The sequence below is a fragment of the Cetorhinus maximus genome, chromosome 15, assembly GCF_964194155.1.
Source record: "Cetorhinus maximus chromosome 15, sCetMax3.hap1.1, whole genome shotgun sequence".
Classification (NCBI taxonomy): Eukaryota; Metazoa; Chordata; class Chondrichthyes; order Lamniformes; family Cetorhinidae; genus Cetorhinus; species Cetorhinus maximus.
In genome coordinates this window covers 4,487,072-4,503,578 of record NC_135893.1, presented here as the reverse complement: position 1 = coordinate 4,503,578, position 16,507 = coordinate 4,487,072, and the positions used below count along the sequence as shown (strand labels likewise).

Genomic DNA, 16,507 nt, shown 5'->3' with positions numbered 1-16,507 from the left:
ATGGTAGCTAACTGTTCTAGATTCCCCAGCCAGTGGAAGCCACCTCTCAGTGTCTACCCCATCAAGCCCCTTCAGAATCTTGTACGCTTCAATGAGATCACCTCTCATTCTGCTAAACTCCAGGAAATATAGGTGCAACTCACTCATCCTCTCATTGTAGGACAACCCTAACATCCCTGGAATAAAAGCAAAATACTGCGGATGCTGGAAATCTGAAATAAAAACAGAATGTGCTGGAAAAACACAGCATGTCTGGCAGCATCTGTGGTAAGAGTAACAGAGTTAATGTTTTGAGCCCAGTATGACTCTCATTCTGAAGTTCCAAAGTGGGTGCATGGTCAGGAGACGATGCCCGAGTGAGATGTAAACCAAATGAGTAGCGAATTAGGTTCATGTGGGAATTTGGTGCACAGTTGAAGAGCGGCTTTAAGTAATGTTAGTTGCAACTGGTGAAGTGTGTTAATTATTCGGATTTATCAGCACGAGTAAGATTCATCAATAGTTGTAAGGTTTATGAAGTTACAGCCAAGTAAAATAAAGTTAATATAGGTAAACTAAAGGAAAATAAATTTAACGTAAGTGAAGTAAAGACATGGCAGGGCAGCTCAGTTGTGTGGAATGCATGTCCTGTAGTATGTGGGAAGTCATGGTCCTACCAGTGACCTAGACAACCACATGTGCAGGAAATGTCACCAGTTGCAGAAACCTGAGCTCCAGGCTTCGGAGTTTGAGTGGCAGCTGGAGTCACTGTGATGCATCTGCGAGGCTGAGATAACATGGATAGCATTTTCACAGAGGTAGTCACATCTCAGTCTCTTAGCAAGAGGAAGAAAGTGAATGGGTGACTGCCAGACAGTCCAAGAGAACAAGGTAGGTAGTGCCGGAGTGCCCTAAGGTCCCATTTGCTAATTGGTTTTCTATTTTGGATGCTGATGAGGGCAACTGGTTTTCCGTTTTGGATGCTGGTGAAGGTGTTGGTTCTTCGTAGGTGTGCAGTCAGAGCCATGCTTATGGTACCATGGGTGGTTCAGCTGTACAGGATGGGAGGAAGAAGCACAGTAGTGATAGAGGATTTGTCAGTTAGAGGAACAGACAGGCATGTCTGTGGCCGTAGACATGACTTCAGGATGGTATATTGCCTCCCTGGTGTCAGGGTCTCCCAGGTGCAAGGGTCAAGGATAGCATGAGCGGCTGCAGGACATTCTTCTGGGAGAGGGTGAACAGTCAGAGGTCATGGTCCACGTTGGCACCAATGACTTACGAAAGGGGATGAGGTCCTGAAAGCGGATTTCAGGTAGCTAGGAAGGAGATTGAAAAGCAGGAACTTTAGAGCAGTAATCTCAGGACTACATTCAGTCCCATTATGCTCCTGAGCATAGAAATAGGAGAATTGAGAGATTGAACACCTGGCTGGAGAACTGGTGTAGGAGTGAGGGCATCAGATTTCTGAGCCACTGGGATCGGTTCTGGGGCAGGATCTGTACAAGATGTACAGGCTGCATCTTCGCAGGACCAGGACTAACATCCCCAGGGAGGGTTTAAACGAGATTGGCAGGGGAATGGGAACCTGAGAAGGAGCTCCGATTTGAGGGAAGCAAAACTGGTAAAAGAAAGTAGAAAGCAAAAATAGAAGACAGATAAAACGTAGGCAAGCATCAAATGGGATCAGTATTTAGGTAATACTGGTGAGGTTCCTTCATGCCTTTTAACACATGTTCAGCTGTGTTGAGGTTAACAGAAGGTGTCGGTTGGAGTATTGCGTTTGAAAATGGCAGCGCCAGCATCAAATCTGCATTGCGCACCAACTGGCATCATCGATGTGCATTCATAAACCAATCACCAAAATGATTTCTGGCACTTTTCCCATCAGAAGCACACGCACCTCTCAAACCCTATTTTCCAGCGTTAGGACACTTGAGAGCTCAATTTCTCATCCAGTTTTTCTTCTTGGTGCCATTAGGGGTTGGAAACTGTAGTCAGAGACATGGTGACCTGACAAAAGAGGAACCAGACCCACTGAACCAATTTTTAAATTGGCCTTTTAAACACCCATTCCACATAAACACTGAGCGACAGGAAGACTGTAAGAGGAGTTTTTAACCAGCAGCAAAACACACAGACAGGACTCTACTCAACATTGGGTCTGCAGGATGGGAGAATCATTAACAACATCTAAGTACTGGATTTCTTTAATCCTGTGGTAATGATTTAGGCGGAGCTAAATACCCAAAACTTGTGAGTAAAAATGAAGACTTCATCTTCCGCTCGAGGCTGGAGTTCGGAGCAGGGACAGTTTTAAACGGTGTTTTCTCCGGGATTGGGGTCGGGTTCCCATCTCTCTGGAATGGGGATCTCTCCGGTTAGTGATTGGGTTTGAGACAGTGTCCCGGGTGTGAGTGTCCCGGTTACTCCAGGCTCCGGATTCGGGCGGGACATTCCCGGGGCTCGAGCTTCGTGTCCGCACATGGACAATGGCGGCGGCGGCGGCGGCGGGAATTGGGGGGGGGGGGGGGTGGGGGTTGAGATTGTTTTTTGTTTTATTTGATCCTGTGGAGATGGACCCGAGACCGAAACAGAAGAAAGTGGCGAAAACATGTTATTGTTGATCGGAGTTTAATTAACAGGGAATTAATTGATTCTAAATCGCTTTGTTTTTGTTTCCAATTGGTTCTCCCTCCTCCCCCCCCCCCGCGGTGGTGGAAGCTTCTTGAAAACCCGAGAATGACGGTTGCTCCAACGTTCATTTTTAAAATAAAAACAATTCTGGAAAAACTCGGCAGGTCGAACAGCAACTGTGTAGAGAAAAACAGAGTTAACGTTTTGAGTCCGTATGACTCTTCTTCATGGCTGAAGAGAAGTAAAACTGGGATGAAATTTATGCTGTTTAAGGGGGTGGAGCAGGTGAAGCTGGACAGAAGGTCAGTGATAGGTGGGGGCAAAGGACAGATTGACAAGGATGTTAAAAATTAAAGGACAAAGGGGTGTTAATGATAGTGATACTGGCTAAAGGAGGTGCAGATGGTGACATTAAGGTCAAAAAGCAAAATGTGATGATAGCAGGACAAAGGTAAACACTGGAAAAAACAACATGAACCAGTGACAGACGGCCGGGTGGGGGGAGAAGACAGTGGTGGGAAAAGAGATTAAAAATAGGATAAGAGGTGGAGATAAAACAACGAATAAGTGGATAAAAAATAAAAATTGAAAAATAAAAATAAATATTGAAAAAAAGGGGTGAGGATGGAGAAGAGAATTCATGATCTGAAGTTGTTGAACTCAATGTTAAGTCAGGAAAGCTGTAAAGTGCCTAATTGGAAGATGAGGTTCTGTTCCTCCAGTTTGCGTTGGGCTTCACCGGAACATTGCAGCAGGCCAAGGATGGACATGTGGGCATGAGGAAAGGATGGTGTGTTGAAATGGCAAGTGACAGGAAGGTCTGGGTCATGCTTGTGGACAGACCGAAGATGTTCTGCAAAGCGGTCATCCAGTCTGCGTTTGGTCTCCCCAATGTAGAGGAGAGCGCATTGGGAGCAGCGAAAGCAGTAGACCAAATTGAAGGAGGTGCAAGTGAAGCATTGCTTCACCTGAAAGGAGTGTTTGGGCCCTTGGGCGGTGATGAAGTTTTGACATTTTTAACCTACATTGAGATTGGATGTTCTGGCTTGGATTATTTGCATTAATATCAACTACAGATTCCATAAACCGAGTATTCAGGAAAAGTTACAGTTGAAAGCTTGTTGACAATTTTCCTGTGGATCCAGGAGAGTGCTTTCCAATTTAACCCTGGAGGCTGTTTCTGAGTTTTCAATGGAGTCACCAATTCTGGACACATTCCTGAAGTTTTTACCACACCACTCCCACACTCCTGCTTTTGGCTTTCTGACATGTCCATCTATCCAATGCCTTCCTCTTCCAACTGGAAAGCCAAGGGGCAGTGTATCTATAGTTCACCTCTGAATTTGTCACAATATGACTGCATTAAAATGTTGTACTTGCTGAAGGATTAGGGTCCTGCTAAATACTTGTTCTGATTCAATAACCCAGAAACACCCTAGCCAGGTTTGGCAGATAACTTGTCTGTGTCACTAAATTATTTTTGATAATTGTCTTTCAAGCCACATGTATATGTACATGTATATGTGCCACATAAATTAATTGGCAACTCACTGCCAAATAAAGCAGATGATTGCTGCCTTGTTTCAGAGAGCTTCGCAGTTTATCTCCTTTCCAGTGGATGTTGTCTGTCAACAGGAAAGAGGGACAATACTATCGAGTGTGACAGAATTTCTCTAGGTGTAGGGGACCATTGATGGAACATGTTGGCATCCATGCTCCCTTGCAGAATTCTATTAACTACATCAACAACAAAGAGTTTTATACCTACAGTCCTAACCCTGAATTCACCTCTTTCTTTGGTTTATTTCCTATCTCCCCTCATGCTTTCTCAGAGTTCAACTTGTTGATGAGACTGGCCTTTTGTTGCTTAGATCTTAATCCCACTAAACTGCTGAGCACCCAGCTTCTTTTCCTGGCTCCTGTGTTAGCTGATATTATTAATGGTACTCTCTCCTCGGGTACTGTTCCCCTCCTTCAAATCTCAAAAAGCATTCATGACCCCTCCCCCATAAACTATAGCTCTATCTCCAACCTCCGTTTCCTCTCCCGAGTCCTTTCATGCATTGTCGACCTCCCAAATCCCTGCTCATCTTTCTCAAAAATTCAAGTTTGAATCCCTCCACTCAGTTTTTTTACTCTGCCATAGTACTGAAATAGTTCTTACCAAAGTCACAAATGATAACCTAGTTGACTGTGACAACGGTAAATTATCCCTCCTTGTCCTTCTTGACCTGTGTGCAACTTTTGACACAGTTGACCATGAAATTCTGCTGCAACACCTCTCTACCATCATCCAGCTGGATAGGACTATGCTCACCTGATTCCATTCTTATCTATCCATTTGCAGCCAGAGAATCACCTGCAATGGGTCTTCTTCCTGCTCCTCCACCATTGCCCCTTGTACCACCCCCCCCTGCAAGGATCTATCCTTGACCCCCTCCTGTTCCTCATCTACACACTGTCTCTCAGCAAAAAGCATCAATTTCCAGAGCTGAAAATACCCAGCTGTCCTCAACCTTGGTGTTATATTCAACCCTCAAATGAGCTTCCTACTGCACATCCAAAGGAAGACTGCTTATCCTGATCTCGGTAAGGTTGGCCAACTCTGCCCTTGCTTCAGCTTATCCGCTGTTGAAACTCTCATCAATGCCTTTGTTACCTCTAAACTTCATTTTTCCAAAGCATTTCTGGCCTGCCTAACTAGTTCTACCTGCCACAAACATGAGGTAATTCAAAACTTTGCTGCTCATGTCCTAACTCACGCCAAGTCCTGCTCACCCTGATCTACATTGGCTCCCAATTAAGCAACATTTTGATTCTAAAATTCTTAACCTTGTTACCAAATTCTTCCATGGCCTTGCCCCTCCCTGTCTTTAATCTTCTACAATCCCCTGAAATCTCTACACTCCGCCTATGCTGGTCTCTTGACCATTCCTGATTTTAATTGCCCCACCATTGGTGGCCCTGCCTTGAGCTATGAAGTCCATTAGAGCTGCAATCCCTTCCTTAAACCTCTTTCCTCCTTGAAGATGCTGCATAAAACTTATCTCTTTGACCAAGCTTTTGCTCATCTGGCCTAACATCTCCTTATGTGGCTTGTTACCAAATTTTGTTTGTTAATGCTTGTAATGCACCTTATGTTAAGGATACTATATGAATGCAAGTTGCTGTCATTTAAATACATAGTTTGCATGCAAAGCCAGCACTTGTCTGTGAACGCCTGCTCCAGGGCTGTTCCATGATCCATTCATTTGAAGATAGTCATGAGTACCAAGATTATTCAGCAGCTCAAAACATTGTCTCGTGGATAAATGCTATCAGTTAAGGAGTGACTGAAGTCCCCTCTGTGCAATTCTGGAAAAGGTATATCAAAATAAAATACATTAGATGCTGAAAATCTGTAAAAGAGAAGGAAAATATGGAATCAGACAGTATCTGGAAAAGAGAAAAGTGACAAGGTAACGTTTCGCCTGAACTTCTGAAAACAGTTTTTGTCTGAAAAGTGAATTTCTCGCTTCTTTCCATGTATAATGGGGTACACTAAGCTATTTAGCTGTGGAACGGATCATTGAGATGGTTGCATAGTGACCAGGGCTAGGAACTGTATATTCAAGGGTATTTGATATTTTGGAAGGATATAAAGAAAGGAAAAGGAGGGAGGTAGCTCTTTTAATAAAGGACAATATCAGTACAGTAGTGAGAAATGATCTTGGCTCAGAAGATCAAGATAGAGAATCAGTTTGGGTGGAGATAAGAAAATGGTCAGGGAAAGACGTCGCTGGGTGGATGTAGTTTATAGGCCCCCTAACAGTAGCTACACTATAAAACAGAGTATAAATCAAGAAATTATGGTGTTTGGTTTAAAAAAAGGTATTGCAATGATTGAGTATGATTTTAATCTTCTTATAGATTGGACAAATCAAATTGTCAAAGGGAGCCTCAAAGTTGAGTTCATAGAGCAAACTCGATTTCTTAAAACAATACCTCCTGGACCCAACCAGAGAACAGGCCAGTTTGGACTTCCACTGTTGCTGGGTCAAAATCCCATGATCCATTCATTTCAAAAGAGTTATGAATACCAAGACTATTCAGCAGCTCCAACATTGGCTCGTGCATAAATGCTACCAGGTAAGGATGTATGACCCTTCTTCAGAGCTAAAGAGATGTAGAAATATGATTACGTTTATACTGTTTAAGGGGGGTGGGGCAGGTGAAGCTGGATAGAAGGCCAGTGATAGGTGGGAAGGGGTAATTGACAAAGAAAGGGAATGGTAAGGTCTAAAGAAGGTGCTATTAGTGGCATAAAGGTAAGTAAGCAGAATGTGTTAATAGTTACAAGGGTAAGCACTCTGTGAAAGAACAACATGGAACAAGTAACAGATGGCTGTTTTGAAGGTGGGATGGGGAAAGGGGGCGGTGGTTGGAGAAAATGGATAGAAAATGGGATTAAAAGGGGATAAAACAATGAATATATGAATAAAAATGAAAATAAGCGGATGAAAAATAAAAATAAATTTTTTAGAAAGGGGATTAAAAAGGGGGTGAAGATAGCGGAGCGAGTTCACGGTCTGAAGTTGTTGAACTCAATGTTAAGTCCGGAAGGCTGTAAAGTGTCTAATCGGAAGATGAGGTGCTGTTCCTCCACTTTGTGTTGGGCTTCACTGGAACATTGCAGCAGGCCAAGGACGGATACGTGGGCATGAGAACAGGATGGTGTGTTGAAATGGCAAGCGACAGGAAGGTGTTATGACCGAGCAGTTGGTAAAGCTGAGCTCTTTAAAAAAAAATCCCAGAGGGAAACTTTAAACAACTGTCATATCCTATAATTTTAAGTGTTACGTTTGAAATGCAACTCTAAATTCAGGAATCATACCACCAGTTTGAGAGGTTTTATATTAAGCTAAATTAAACATTTTACTAACGTACACAAATTTATAGTTAAATATATACACATGGCTACAAATTACTACGATCATCACTTTTAACAAATTCCCAAACTAATCTCCATTAAGGCATTAGCAACCCATAGACTTAACCAGACACCATACAAAGCATTTTCACCGTACGAATTCAAAATGAGGTTCTTTTCACTTTGGTTCCTGTGGAGATAGTTGGAGGCTTACAGCTGCTTTTGATCTCACATTGCCTCTGCTCTACACACACAAAACTGATGAAGTTATACCTGGCACAGCTCATTAAATGTAAATTCTCATTGAATCACCAGCTTCTTTGAACAATAAAACCCCTCTCATAGTACCAATTTTATTAGCAACATAAACATATTGCTTGGCCTCTGCTCGCTGGGTGCCAGAATTCACCCCACTTCTAGAATGCTCTATTCAAAAAAATGCAAATCCACTCTATCTCTCTTACATATGAAAACTAGTGCACATCAAAGTACCCAGACTAGCTGGCTTTAATCAAATTAAGACACACCCACAGACTAAACCTCTATATTAAAATAAAAATGTTTTCCAATAATATTATATACATTAATAGCTTCATGACTAATGTCTGGGTCATGCTTCCAGACTAAACCAAATGTGTTCCACAAAACGGTCACCCAGTCTGCGTTTGGTCTCCCCAATGGAGAGGAGACCGCATCGGGAGCAGCGAATGCAGTAGAAAATTTGAATTTTCTTCCTTGGAAATATAAAGCTATTATCAGTAAAAGTGAAAATAAATCTTGCTGGTTCCTTTCAGAAATTCATTTACATTAATAAGAGTTCATTATATTCCAAGAACATTACGTTGCCAGTCAATATAGCATTTATCCATCATGCAAACAATGTGAAAAAAAACTTTCATGCAGCGAGTGGTTCGAGTCTGGAATGCTGCCTGAAAGTGTGGTGGAGGCAGGTTCAATCGAGACATTCAAGAGGGCATTAGGCGATTATTTGAATAGAAACGATGTGCAGGGGTATAGAGAATAGGCAGGAGAATGGCACTAAGTCATAATGCTCATTTGGAGAGCCTGTGCAGATGTGATGGGCCAAATGGCCTCCTTCTGCACCATAACAATTCTGTTATGATCCCAGCTGAGGTTACCTCTGGACAAGCCTAATCCCAGAGTGGAACCCAGCTTGATAAATCCTAACTTTTAATTTGTTTGTTCAGATACGTGGAGAGTAGCTACTGAACAGAGACACAGGAGTCAGCTGATAAACTTTTAACAAAAGAATAAAACATTTATTCAACAAGAAAAGATGAACAATATTACAATACTCCTTCACCCACAACTAGACCTTTACAGGTATATACTGATTCATAAGGATAACACAAGTTACAAAGGCTAACTTATACTTTAATGTTCACAGTAAATGCAGAGGCCATGTAAATCTATGGCGATCTGTGGTCAGACACACCACGCTCTGAAATCAAGTGACAGATGCCACTGCAACCAGATACAATGGAGCTCTCATCAACTCCTCCCAAATACTTGTCACATGATGAGCCAACCAGTCTCACTGAAAACCATATTTCACATGAGGGTTTCCAATCTCCATTCTCGAAAAACTCACTTTGGAATCTTCTCCCAAACCGACGCTTTCTCTGTGACGCCTTCTGGAAAGGTTCACCTCCAGGGTTTCGACCTCTTCTTCTGATGTTCCTCTCCCCTGGGTTACCAGATGCATTCAAGCTGTCTTCCACGCACTCTCTCTCACCGACTCAGCCATCAATGGTACCACTGCTTCACATGCCCATAGCAAAGAGTTACCAACCTTCTATTGTCTCTTTGAACCTTCTGACTTCTGAAGCCTTTATCTATTTAAGCCTGAAGCTTGGAGCCTTTCGCTGCCCCTCACTCTTAACTTCACCTAACAGGACCTTTCTGAGGTTCCTGTCCTTCCTTTTGACCAGAAGGTCTGCTTGGGATTTCCTCCTGTTTCACTCCTCTGGACTTTGGGGTCTTTTCTTTAGCTAGGGACTTGCTATCTGTCTCTTTTGCTCCAGGCTCTCCTCTGGTAACTACTTTCAATTGATTTTAGCTTGGGACTTGGGATCTGTTCCTTCTAGGCTGCTTCTGCCTGGCAGCTATCTTCAAAACAATTGAACTCAAAACTGCTGGGTTTTTAGCTTTTCTGTGTGTGTCTGTGGGAGGGACCTACCTCTCTGGACCCCTATTGCTAGGCAACAACACTGTTATTTTTCTACCCTTGTGTTTGCTTAACTTCTTAAGTCATAAAACTCTCATCAGAAATGCAAGCACCTTTTAAAGCGAGACTAAAACTCAATTTGACCTTTTCTCAAAACACAAATACAGAAATACAAATCAAACTGAAACATTAAAGCTGAAGTTCATTCCTAACACCCACAAATACAAACGTAAGTTACTTCAAATATCTCTATTTCCTAACAATTTTGTGATTCTGTCATATGGAAAATGCAGCAACCAGTTTGCACACAGCAAGCCCCCCTGAACAGCAATGTGATAATTACCAGATAATCTGCTTTTGTGGTGTTGATTGAGGGATAAATACTGGGCTGTAATTTCCGAACTCTAGGGTATTGTATTTTGAGGGGGGGGTACCCCAAAGATGCATGGTAATTGCCTGGGAAATGCAAACCTCCCATGGGCAATTGCTCTGCACTGGAAACCACCTGAAAATGCGATTTAAATTGCAAACTTAGGATGGTTCCGACTGTGTAACAGCAATAGTTACCCAGAAATAGTTAGAAGAATTAAAACAAACTCTGGCCTCTGAGTAACTTGTAAAGACCCACACTGAATCCCACAAGAGTAACCCCACAACCCCAAACCCCAAGGGACCCCTTGCACATCCTGACTACATCCCCCATGGGACTCATCCACCGTTTGACTACCCTCCGCCCCCCGGGACATGCCCACCCGTGACTACCCCCTCCTAGAGGACTCCATCCATGGGATTCCCCCAAGCCCTTGACTACACGTCCCCAATGGAGTCCCCCAGCCCCCAACTAATGCCCCCATGGGACTCTCCCACCAATCCCCCACAACCAATGGGATTCCCACAACCCCCCAAGGGACCCCCCCACTCCCATGGGGATTCTTCTCTTCCTCCCTCCAACGGGACCCCCCTTCCCCCTGCCCAGCCAGATCCAACTCCCCTCCTCCCACCCCCACTCCCTTCCAGGCTCGATCCAACCTGACACAGCCCAGGCCCACTCTGACCCAACACCTCCCCCCGACCCCCCACCCACCAAGCTTAGCCAATTCAACAACCCTCCACCCCACCAAGACCTAAACTCCCCCCGCAACACAACCTGACATCTCATCTGACCCGACAACCCCGCCACCCTACCTGACAATGCCCCCCCCAACCCGACTTGCCTCCGCCCGACCTAACCCAACATCTCCAACCCTCCCAAGGCCCAACCCTGCCCAACTCGAAACATACCCCCCGCCCCCCAAATCCGAAACCCTAAAACTCTTACCATATATATTTCCCTTCTTCCTAGCTTGACAATGACCTTTAAACCTGGCCTTAAACTTACTTGGTTTACACCAGCTAGTGCAGTAAAAGAGGGGGCTTGGCTTCCTTACCTGCAACTCCACAGCCCTTGACGCAAGGCCCCAGAGACACACTGCACTGCCCAGATCACGCCCGACCTGAGTCACAAGGTCAAACAAGATAGGATCGCGGAAATTTCAAGGTGAGAACTTTTGAGTGGAGTGGCAATCGACTCAATTGCCACTCCATCGGAATTTACGGCCCATTGGCTGTTTTTCAAAATAGTGCCATGGGATCTTTTACATCTACCTGAGAGGGCAAACAGGGCCTCGGTTTAACGTGTCATCCAGTAGACAGCATCTCTAATAGTGATTAGGGAGTGCTGCACTGAGCTAGCCTTGATATTTATAATGGAACTTTATGACTTAGATACGAGAGTGCTACCAATTGACAAAGCCATTAGTTCTTCTTTGTTTGGAGTTTCCATCTGGTTAGCTGTTAAACAATTGAATTTCTTAGTAAAATTTGGAACTTTAGCTAATTATGCTGCTATTTTAAATATGTTGCTGTAATATCTGATTGTCAGGGTGCAAATTTACTTACGTTAGCGGAGTTATTTTCTTACCACGATAGATGACAATAGCAGTGTCACCAACCTAGCAGTACTCGGGGTATTCTCTGGTTATACCTAGCTACAAATACCTGGTAATCACTCACTACCTGCTCAATTAGCCATGCAGATTCATACGCATGTACATAGTTAGGAAAACTTACCAATCTTGAAATAGTAGTTAACAAGTCAAATTGCTTTTTTTTTCTTCAAAGCTACCAATCAGGATTCAGGAACTGCCACAAACAGTTAAAATGCATAAACTTGTTTTTATTTTTTAGTATTCTTGATTTATCAGTGAGCCAATTTTTACACCTAAAATATTCCATTTCTATGAAATTTTCTTTTAATCAGAACGGATTTGGGGTTTAAAACATATAAACAAATCCAGTAATTTGAATAAAATGACTCTAAATTAATAGGAATTGTCTATGTACTTATAAAATACTGTTTATCGCCAAGCACAAAAGTGTTTTATTTACAAAAAATATTTATAAACTACTTCAATTGTTCAGATCTTGTTGAATACCTAGTAGGTTTTGCTGACCATCTGCATGAAAAGGTCTTTATTCTTTTAGTGATAACAGAGTATCTGTGCCTTCTTTTAACTGTCAGTGCAGAGCCTGTAGAACAATGTAAAACATGTTTTTAAAAATTAATCCATACTCTGTTGTCTGTCCAGTAATTCATTACGAAAGCTTTTTCCAGTTGCATAAATTGCTTTTTCCTTCCTTCTCAAGGTTATTGTTCCCGATCCCATCGTTTTAATCACATATAAACATTGTAGTATGCTCTGTTAGGCTTTTCTTCCAAGCACTTCATAATAAAAATCAGCTGGGACGAATCTTCTGACTGAAAGTGTTTAATTCTCACTGATGGTCAGCTTTGATGGGGATGGAGAATTCCACAGCTCAGCCTGTACTACTTTACTGAAGGAAGATCAGTATCGAATTGGAAAGCTGATCACTCCGTCATCGGTGACTATGCGTTCAGTTGGCAAGGCTCTATGCATTGGAATTCCCTCACTAAACCTCTAAGTCTCTCGACCTTTCTTTTCCTCCTTTAAGATGCTCCTTAAAACCTACCCCTTTGACTAAACTTTTGGTCATCTACCATATTATCTCTTTATGTGGCCCAGTGTCACATTTTGTTTTATAAAACTTCTATAACGCGCTTTGAGACCATGTTATTATGTTAAAAGTGTTAAATAAGTACAAGTTGTTGTTGTTGAAGGGGAAAATGGACACAAAGTAAAATATAGCAATGAAAGTGCATGACAATTCACTTATTTTTTCAGATTTGTTTCATCCTCCTATTGGTTCATTACCTACAAGTCGTGGTCTGTTGTGGCCCAGGCGAGTATACCATTAATGGACAGTGCTGCTCGATGTGTTCACCAGGTAAGTGATGGCCTCTATTTTAAACAATTGTCATTACCCCACAAGAAATGTGGTCATTTTCTTTAACTTTTGAAAGTGCTACATGATTAAATGTTCTTCTATTAGTGTCTGTTGCCTATTGTATGAGACATATGGCGCCTGTTTCCCCTTCTTAAATATTAATTAAGGTATGTGTTTTAATTTTTCTGTAAAACATTTCAGCTTCTCATAATTGTACAGGTCATTAATTGTTTCAGTATTTAAAGCTCTGATTAATAGTTGTATTGTTGATTATATTTTTGAATGACACCTACCCAATGGTATTTGTATGTAAAATTGTTTCTAATTTTACCAGAATAAACTGTGGAATATTCATTTTCAGGTTTACTTACTTAAATCATAAATAAGACCAGGCTGTGGCTGTGCAGAAAATGCTGACTGAGGTTTCATGTTTTAATACTCCTGTTAGTATATTGGCTACTCCATGTTTTTCAATGAGCCGTTCACCTCGCTGACAGCTGCATTAAAGTTTTTGCCGTCCTTTGAGCAGAGGGTTGCTGTAATCAGGCATCTGAGTAGGAGAAAAAAACACAAGGGTCAACCAATCAGATTGAAGAATCCTCACTAAAACACGCAGGAGATTAAAGGGGAAGGGCGTTGTACCTGCTGGTGGTGCTGCAATCATTCTAAATATTGCACGATGTCAGAATCAACAATGGCTGGCAAGAGGAGAGAGCATGGACTAAGGCTTTCAGATGCTGTACTGGAGGTCTTGGTGGAAGAGATGAAAGAAAAAAGAGAAGTTCTGTACCCTAAAGGGGGGTTTGGGGGAGGTGCCGGAAGCCTTCCAGGTACATACTCAGAAAGCAGTGACAAAAGGGAACAGACGAGGTCAATGCCAGGAATCTAGTCCCAAGGACCTGGCTGCAGTGCAGGAAGTAGTTTAATGTTCTCACACAAGTTGTCACGATTAGCAAGTATATCTTCAAATGTTATAAAGTTGCACACTACTTCTACAGCAGAGGACTCAGGTGAGGACTTTAGATAGGCCAGGCTACCTGCAGGAATACCTGCATTCTGTGTTAAGGACTATGAAGGAGTCCAGCACCAACTTGACACAGGGCATTCCACAGAGCTTGGAACTCACACTTTCAAAGGTGGAATGGAAGGGCACCTTAACAAACACACTTGTGGAACCAGCAAATATGCTGCATTTGACGGCCAGTGTCTAGGCTTTCATTACAGCACAAGCAGCATACATTCACTCTCGAGTGCTGCAGTGGAAGCTGAGACTGTTATCATGCAAACAGCTTGCTGAGATGGAAGCTCAGCCTGCTGCCATCATGGCTCTTAATACCAAAGTGAAAGGGGCTTCCAGGGGTTCACAGCACTCCAGACATCTGTTCTGCAGTAAATCTATTCTTTAAAGACCCTCTGCGGATATGGCCTTCTGCTGAGATGTCTTCTAGCCCTCCTCCTCCTCCCTCTGCTAGCAGCTCATCCTGCCCTGGGTGAAATTGGTTTGAGCACAAGCCATTAAGTCATCAATAAAGTACTTCAGCACCAGCCAGACAACTCCCTGAAGACTATTGAGACTTTTAACAAGTATGGAAAAGCACCCAAAGAATGTGAAATTGCAGCAACAGCTTAAAGATATATTACGTTATTAAAACTTCACTTACTCCTGATATCTAATGGGTAAGTACCCAAACTTTATGCCCTTACATGAGTAAACCCCTTGATTATCCTATAATTTCCCTGTTTTTTCTGAACTTCTGTAATTGCTGTCTAAAAATAATAAAGGTTCTCATTTCAATTTCATAGCTTTTTGCAGCAGAATCCTTTCTGTCAACAGTTTTCTGGGAGCAGTATAAGTTTTGTAATTTCGCATCTGACTTACACATATGTTTTTGTTTTGCAGGCACGAAAGTGTTCAGTCATTGCACGACAGAATTTGGTACAATATGTAAACCATGTATAACTGGAGAATATATCGACCATCCTAATGGGTTAGAGAAATGTTTTAACTGTGCAGCTTGTGATCAAGGTAAACATCACAGTCACATTTATTTTACCCAGAGTGTTGTGGAGGCTGACTGGTTAAATATATTCAAGGCACAGATAGACATATTTTTGAACTATAGGGGAGTCGAGGGTTATGGGGAACAGGCTGGAAAGTGGAGTTGAGGCCAAGATCAAATCAGCTTTGATCTTACTGAATTGTAGAGCAGGTTCATGAGACGGTATGGCCTCCTTTCCTATTTCTTATGTTCAAATCAGTTTTGTAGATTGAGTATTTTCTTAGGAACAGTTATCGAGCAATTGTTTAAAAATGCTATGGTTTAACAAAACATCATTGTTCAAGATTTTCCTTAACTGGGTTTGCTCTCACTACTCTTGAACAAACAGTGGAAAATCTCATGCATGCAGCGCTGCTCCGGGTGATGCTAACAGATACATTTATTCGCAGGGGATAGACAGTGCCGGAAGCCTTTACTTGCGCAGTTCTATAGTACCACAAATTTTATTCAAATAATATTCCTGGACCTTGTTGGTGAGCTACAGATCCATAATCTATTTTTTATTCAATTATGGGACGTGGACTTCACTGGCTAGTCCAGCATTTATTGCCCATCCCTAATTGCCATTGAGAAGATAGCGGTGAACTGCCTTCTTGAAACTGCTGCAGTCCCTGTGGTGTATGTACACCCACAGTGCTGTTGGGGAGGGAGTTTCTGACTATATCAATGATGAAATCGTACAGTTCAACTTCAAATCTGATGTAGAATTTCCTGTGACCAAAACCTTGTTTTGGAGTTTGGTGTGATCAGATTAAATGTCAGTTACATTTATCACATTTCCTGTTAGACAAGCACACTTTTTCTGTTGTCTCCTTTGCCAAGAATGCTGACCTATGCTGGTATGTGGTTGTGCCGGTGCCATTAACTCTCCTGACCGTCACCCAAATAGTCACTATTCATAAAGGAAACAATCTGTTGAGAGGAAGGGGCCATGACAGCCGAGTCCTCTTCTGCTGGGGTGAAATGCTTCACCTGTGGGATGTGGGAAATCTGTGATGCTTCAAGTGTCGCGGACAACTACATCTGCAGGAAGTGTACCCAATTGTGGATGTTATATACATGGATTTCAGTAAGGCTTTTGACAAGATCCCTCATGGCAGACTGGTACAGAAGGTAAAGTCGCACGGGATCAGAGGTGAGTTGGCAAGATGGATACAGAATTGGCTTGGTCATAGAAGACAGAGGGTAGCAGTGGAAGGGTGCTTTTCTGAATGGAGAGTTGTGACTAGTGGAGTGCCGCAGGGATCAGTGCTGGGACCTTTGCTGTTTGTAGTATACATAAATGATTTGGAGGAAAATGTAACTGGGCTAATTAGTAAGTTTGCAGACGACACTAAGGTTGGAGGAGTTGCAGATAGTGAAGAGGATTGTCAAAGGATACAACGGGAT

At 42.6% G+C, this 16,507-nt stretch overlaps 1 protein-coding gene across 1 annotated transcript in view; it reads left to right on the top strand.

Annotated features, from left to right (window-relative positions):
- Window positions 1-16,507, top strand: part of LOC144691131 (uncharacterized) — a 122,677-nt gene that overhangs the window by 81,917 nt on the left and 24,253 nt on the right. The window contains exons 7-9 of the mRNA XM_078559198.1: window positions 6,684-6,744; window positions 12,956-13,058; window positions 14,959-15,084. Of these exons, the coding sequence (XP_078415324.1) occupies window positions 6,684-6,744; window positions 12,956-13,058; window positions 14,959-15,084 (290 nt within the window). The remainder of the gene's footprint in view (window positions 1-6,683; window positions 6,745-12,955; window positions 13,059-14,958; window positions 15,085-16,507) is intronic.